Source organism: Cucurbita maxima, unplaced genomic scaffold (genome assembly GCF_002738345.1).
Source record: "Cucurbita maxima cultivar Rimu unplaced genomic scaffold, Cmax_1.0 Cma_Scf00005, whole genome shotgun sequence".
Taxonomy (NCBI): domain Eukaryota; kingdom Viridiplantae; phylum Streptophyta; class Magnoliopsida; order Cucurbitales; family Cucurbitaceae; genus Cucurbita; species Cucurbita maxima.
Genome location: NW_019272021.1, coordinates 4,867,494 through 4,873,549, shown reverse-complemented (window position 1 = coordinate 4,873,549; position 6,056 = coordinate 4,867,494). Strand labels below are relative to the sequence as shown.

General features: G+C 37.7%; 2 protein-coding genes across 2 annotated transcripts in view; one reads left to right on the top strand and one right to left on the bottom strand.

Annotated features, from left to right (window-relative positions):
- Nucleotides 1-71: 71 nt before the first annotated feature.
- On the bottom strand, nucleotides 72-1,502 carry LOC111480069 (auxin-responsive protein IAA14-like). The gene is made up of 5 exons (XM_023125015.1): nucleotides 1,166-1,502; nucleotides 876-1,081; nucleotides 413-548; nucleotides 251-312; nucleotides 72-156 (listed from the first exon to the last, which is right to left on the bottom strand). The coding sequence occupies exons 1-5, from the start codon at nucleotides 1,411-1,413 to the stop codon at nucleotides 119-121; spliced, it is 690 nt and encodes a 229-aa protein (XP_022980783.1). The 5' UTR covers nucleotides 1,414-1,502; the 3' UTR covers nucleotides 72-118.
- A 3,711-nt stretch (nucleotides 1,503-5,213) lies between these two features.
- The window catches only part of LOC111480070 (auxin-responsive protein IAA4-like), a 1,505-nt gene continuing 662 nt past the window's right edge, over nucleotides 5,214-6,056 (top strand). Inside the window, exons 1-3 of the mRNA XM_023125017.1 lie at nucleotides 5,214-5,501; nucleotides 5,608-5,825; nucleotides 5,921-6,020. Of these exons, the coding sequence (XP_022980785.1) occupies nucleotides 5,287-5,501; nucleotides 5,608-5,825; nucleotides 5,921-6,020 (533 nt within the window). The 5' untranslated portion in view covers nucleotides 5,214-5,286. The remainder of the gene's footprint in view (nucleotides 5,502-5,607; nucleotides 5,826-5,920; nucleotides 6,021-6,056) is intronic.

Here is a 6,056-nt window from a genome sequence, read left to right as displayed (position 1 = left end):
TTAAAAAAAAAAAAAAAAAAAGTAGAGATATTGCAATCAAATATGATCCATCTGTGTTGCCCCCTCCTTTGTTGCTTCATCATGGATCGACCAAATCATGCCGCCACCCACCACCTCTTCAGCTTCTGCTTTTGCATTTCTCCATCGCTCTTGGGGCTGAAATTCATTTCAATCACACTTTTAATCCACTCTTCATCATCATCAAATCAATTATTCTTTTTACATTAATCAAATTTCAAAATTTACATACCCAGCCCAATAGCTTCTGACCCCTTCGTTATCCTTAATCGCTTGCATGAATCAACGAACATCCTATAATACGAAAATATAATTAGAACGATGGATCTAGAAAAATAATTGGTGTTGATTAGTTGTGGAGATAAACAAGGGTTGGGTTGGAATAAGAACTTACTCCCATGGAACATCTCCCACGAGCATCCAATCACCATCCTTATCTTCATAGGTTGGTACATATTCAGAGCTGTTTAGAAGATCCATCAACTTACTTTCGTTGATGAAGTCTATCATTCCTTGGGCCCCATAGTCACCTTTATTTTTATTAACATTATCATTAACACCAAAAAGAAAAAGAAAAAAAAAGCTGAAACTTTGGTGATTAAAATATTTAATTCAAAACATACAATGATTATCATAAGAAATAATAAAGGGTAGCTAGTAGCTAGGCTGTAATATGCCTTTGTTAATGATTCCAAATGATCCCACATATTCTCGCATCAAAGATCCTTGTGTTCCCAGATCTAACCTAATTCATTATACAATTATCTAAAAAAATGTCCTATAATATTTATTAAACCATACACTAAATTTAACCTAATCTTTTCATTCGTATTCTCAAAGGGTTGTAAATTACTAACCGGCCATGGTAAAGGAGCTGAACATCTTGGCCAATGCATTCGAGAGTTCTTGGTAGCTTTTGTACATCTTCAAGTCCACCTTTCGCAGATATGGTGCGCCATCCATACAAACTTTCACAAACATAGCCGAGCCACCGTCAGAGTTCTTTTGAGCCATGACATTCTTTCGGTAGGATCGCACCGGTGGCCATCCCACGGCTTGTGCCCTAAAATATTAACCCGTATATTATCAATAATTTGTTAATTAAAATATATCTATCTATTTATCTATCGTAAACTTATAAACATACTTGGCAGGGGGCTTAGCAGGATCTTTGGAGCTTAGAAGACTCTTCTCATCAGTTGAAGTATTATTATTCTTCATATTCTGTGGTGTCAGATCGACGGTAGCAAGAGGCTCAGATTGGATATTGAGTTTCAGATCAACGGTCTCAGAGAACCCTCTTTTTCCATTAGCTTTAGGAGTCTCAGGCTCTCCTCCTCCTCCGCCGCCTCCCCCGCCGCCGGGTAGCCCGAGACAGAGATCAGTTTCCAGCATGTTGACAACTTTCCGGCTAACCTCCGTGGAAAATTTGAAAGCTTTTTTGTTTCCCTTCCCACTTTCTCTCTCTCTCTCTCTCTCTCGCAAATTGGGTCGAGGTTAGAGGAGAGAAATAATATAGGCAATGCAATAATATTAAGGTGCGTGGAAGTTTGTGTAGCGTGTGGCTGCATGTGCATGTCTTATCAAGCTCCTCACTACTGGGATTTCGCCACGTGGAGAAAGACACGATGTTGATCTTGGACTGCCGTATGACCCTTATATATGTGATCTTATTTGGGCAACTTGTGGTTGGTTTTGGAGGGAGACAGGAACATGGTTTTGCCCCCTTCAATTAGTCAACCATTAATCACCTACACACAACTCCACCAAAACTCTTACATCTTCATTTTACTCTAGGTACTTTTTGACAAAAGCGCGTTTGTTTTTTTCAACAGGGTCTTAAATCACTACAAGAAATAAAGGATTGAAGAGGGGTCGAGAGAATATGGTGGTGAGTTAGAGACATGTCATATCTAGGAAGAGAGAGAAAAGGAAACATTTGTAAAGGTAGCAGGTAGTCTTGCTATGTCAACGTCGCTCTCTCAAATTTAAACTCAATGTGGTAGCTATGCTTATAACTAACCATATTTCTCTCTGTAATAAGTCTTTATGTGACTGACTTCCTAACCACACTCACACGTATGTCTTTTGAAGAACGAAGAGATAAATAATCTAAAAAGATATTAATAACCATACGTTAAATTGTATTATAGGGTTAATTGAATGATGAGGGGGCAAATAATAAATGAAAAATTGTGTAGGGATGGAAAATTAATAAGAAAGAATCTGAAGGCACCATAACAATATATTCCAAATGTTGGTAGAAGTTGAGACAATGGTACCGTGGGTGGGGCTGGTCCGGACACCCTTTGCTTTCTTTCAGTGCTTTAGTCAATATACTCTAACTCTCCATTTTCTTCTAATTGCTTTTATACCCCTCCCATTCCCACTATTTATTATTCGAACCAAACTAACATAATATATAGTTATATTCATATTTGTAAAAAAAATTAATATATAGTTTGGATCTCATTCAATCTTATATTATATATATAAGAATGTGGAAATTGAAGTAATGGTGGCGAAATCGAATTGGTCCTTATGGCGGCGGCAACATCAAATTCATCGAATCTTTTTAACATAATTGGAAACATGAGTTGTGCTCTTTCATTCCTGTTTGATAATGACAACTGGCGGATCTGTTTTCAGAGAACCCCAACCGACATCGTACTTGGGCTTTTGGGTCGGTTGAGCCCAATTTTGTTTGAGGCCCGGCCCAAATATTTGAATTAGTAAAATTAAGTATAAAAAGGTTCTTGAAATAATAAATTGTTTTATGAAGTAAATAAATGAATTGAAGGAATTAACGCTTCACAGTTTCATCAATCTATAAAAACAATGGAAAATGGATTTTTGGAAATTAAAAAATAATAATATAAAGAAGAAGAAAAAAAAAAAAAAAGACACCAATTATTGTTATTTGATTATTAATATTATTATTATTAGGGACTGGATTTGGTTACGTGTCTTGTAGAAATGAGTAGGCATGCGGGTTCCAAGCAAGTCCCAGTTAATGAATGGGATGTTACACCATGCGGTGGGGTCCCATCGTACATCCCGTGTGGCTTCGTCATTCTCTGTGGGACCCGCTTTTAAGTTCTTCAAATTCCATCTCAGACCGCTACACATGCATCATGCAACCTCACCCAACACTTTCCATTAAATCATCTTCAGCGGAAGGCTTATTTAGGTATAGATACACCCCTAGAAGGGATGATGGATATAACCGCTCAAGCCACCACTAGTCGATACTGTTTTCTTTAAGTTTTCTCTTTTGTACTTTTCTTCAAGGTTTTTAAAACGCATTTACTAATGAGAGGTTTTCACACCCTTATAAAAAATGTTTTGTTATACTCCCCACCTGATGTGGGATCTCAGTTGGAGAGAGAACTTCAAAAAGAAAAGTCCAAAGAATGACAATATCTATCAGCGATGGGTTTGGGCGGTTATAAATGTTATCATCGTCAAACACCAGCGAGGAGGATGAGTAGCAGTTTGAGATGGAATTTGAAGACAAAACAGTGAAAATCAGCATGAACACAAGACAGTGTGACAGTAAAGACACTAGAGCTCGAAAGGGCAGATAAGAAGATTCCACATCGATTGAAAAACTGAACAAGTATCAGTGAGAACGTTAGATCCCGACCAACGATACTATTGTATACCAGTGCCAACGTTGACTGCTACCATAGAACAAATGGTATTGTATACAAAGTTCCTTCTTTTTAAGGGGTTGTTGTTGGGTATTGTATATTGGAAGAACACATGCTTTGTGATGGTTTGCATGAGTGTTTTGTGTGTTAAAACTACAAACCCTCATCCCTTTTTCTTGGGTTCTTCCATTGTACCTCTTTCTTTTCTTTTAGGGTATTAGAAAGAGTAAAGCACTAAACTTTTTAGCACTTGATTTGAAGATTGAGAAGTAGAAGTAGTAGTGGTGGTGGTGGTAGGTACACAAATTTGAATGCATATGAAAGTGATAGATAGGATGGATGAAGGAAACTCTGCCCAACCTAACTACCAAACCCTAAACAATGAGAGGTCGCATCAACTCCAACCTTCAAAATGGACCAAAATCTAATTCATATTTAATTTCCAGGATGTTGTGTTTGGAGCAAGTGCCAAGCTTTTAGCTCACCATCCACACAACACAGGTGTAAAGCTATCAAATTTAATCTGATGCCTACTCTTTCCTCTTGCTTTGCCACACAATTTTTTCCTTTTTTTGCCTTTTCCCTTTTCCTTTTCTGAAGCTTAATGGCAGATATGGGCATGCCCAACAATGGTGAAACAGCTTACACCACAACTATTAATGCCATAAACCTCCTCAACCCAAACTCCCTTCTAATCAACCACTCTCTTTTCATTCCCTCCCTCTGCCCCTCTTTTTAACCAAACCTCCAAATTTACTCAATAAAACCAGAGATTTTCACACCCTTATAATGAATACTTTGTTCCTAAGCTACTTAGTTCAAAGAACGAGAAAAGGAGACATAGCAAGTCGAAATGTCGGGCCATTGAAAGAATGGCGATTAGACAACCTTTTCTTTCCCTACCACATGCAAAACATTGGACGTAACGATATGATCAACCTCAGCCTCTAATATTCTTTTTAATTTTTTTTCTTTTAAATCCATTAAACATCCAAAATTAAAGAGATTGTTTTTTTTGTTCATTCACAAGTTTCATAGTTATCCTAACCCTATTAGTTTAGTAATATAGAATGGATCAAAACAAAACAATATCCATTTTACTAAATCATTCCACCCTTTATCATAGCATAGCATAACATAAGTTAGATAAATATTCTTTGAATTTTTTTTTTTTTATTAAAAAATAAAGGAAAATAAAGAAAGAAAAGGGTAGTTTTCCAATAAAGGCGAGACCTAAAATCCAACCATGCATGTGGGGAAGCCCTCTTCACGTGGGGATGCTCTACAATCCAACGCCCAAGATCTCTCCTTACGCATATCACTAAACAAATCATAGCCGTCCATTGTCATCGTGGGCAGACGCGGCCTTGTCCCACCCTTGTCTCCTGTCTTCACGGACACATTGCCTCAAAGTTGCTGCAATTGCTACCGACAGCTTCCTTTGCCTCTGTCCCATTTTCAAACTTTTAAAAGTAAGTCATTATTATTAATTTATTCATTTTATTCTTGCTTTCTAAACCTTACCCTTTTGCCTCGAAGCCTTCTCTATAAGATACAACCACTTCCCTCCCCCTTTCATTCTATTCCCTAAAATAAAAATTCAAACTTTGCAACAATGGCGTTTCAAAATTGCCTCAACCTCGATGCCACCGAGCTCCGCCTTGGACCCCCCGGCGCCGACGACGACAACAACAACAACCAAGAACAACCTCAATCTCTCAGAATCATCAACAACAAAAGACCATTATTACCGGAATCCAACCAAAGCTCATCTGCTTCGAACATCTCTGTTTCCTCTGACGCCACGCTCCAAACCCCACCTCCCACCAAGTACGTTCTTCATATACAAACCAAACCCAAAATTACAAATTTTGATTGAGAGCTTGTAATTAATTAGATTATTGGTTATTAATTTTGTTTTGGGTATGTGGTGTAGGGCTCAGATTGTGGGGTGGCCGCCGGTTCAATCGTTTAGAAGGAACAGCCTTCAATCAAAGAAGACGGCGGTGGCAACGGCGGCACAGGAGAGTAGTGGAAATTATGTGAAAGTAAGCATGGACGGAGCTCCTTACTTGAGGAAAATTGATCTCTGTTTATACAAAGGTTACCCTGAGCTTCTCCAAACTTTACAAGACATGTTCAAGTTCAGAGTCGGTATGTATTATTGTAATTTATTTTCCTTTTTCACATATTATATAAACTGTTAGTTTAATAATAAACTTTTGATCTTTTTTCCTTTCCCATTTCAGGTGAATACTCCGAGAGAGAAGGCTATAAAGGATCTGAATATGTTCCAACTTATGAGGATAAAGATGGTGACTGGATGCTGGTCGGAGATGTCCCATGGGAGTAAGTTCCTTGTTTTTTTTTTTTTTTTTTTTTTTT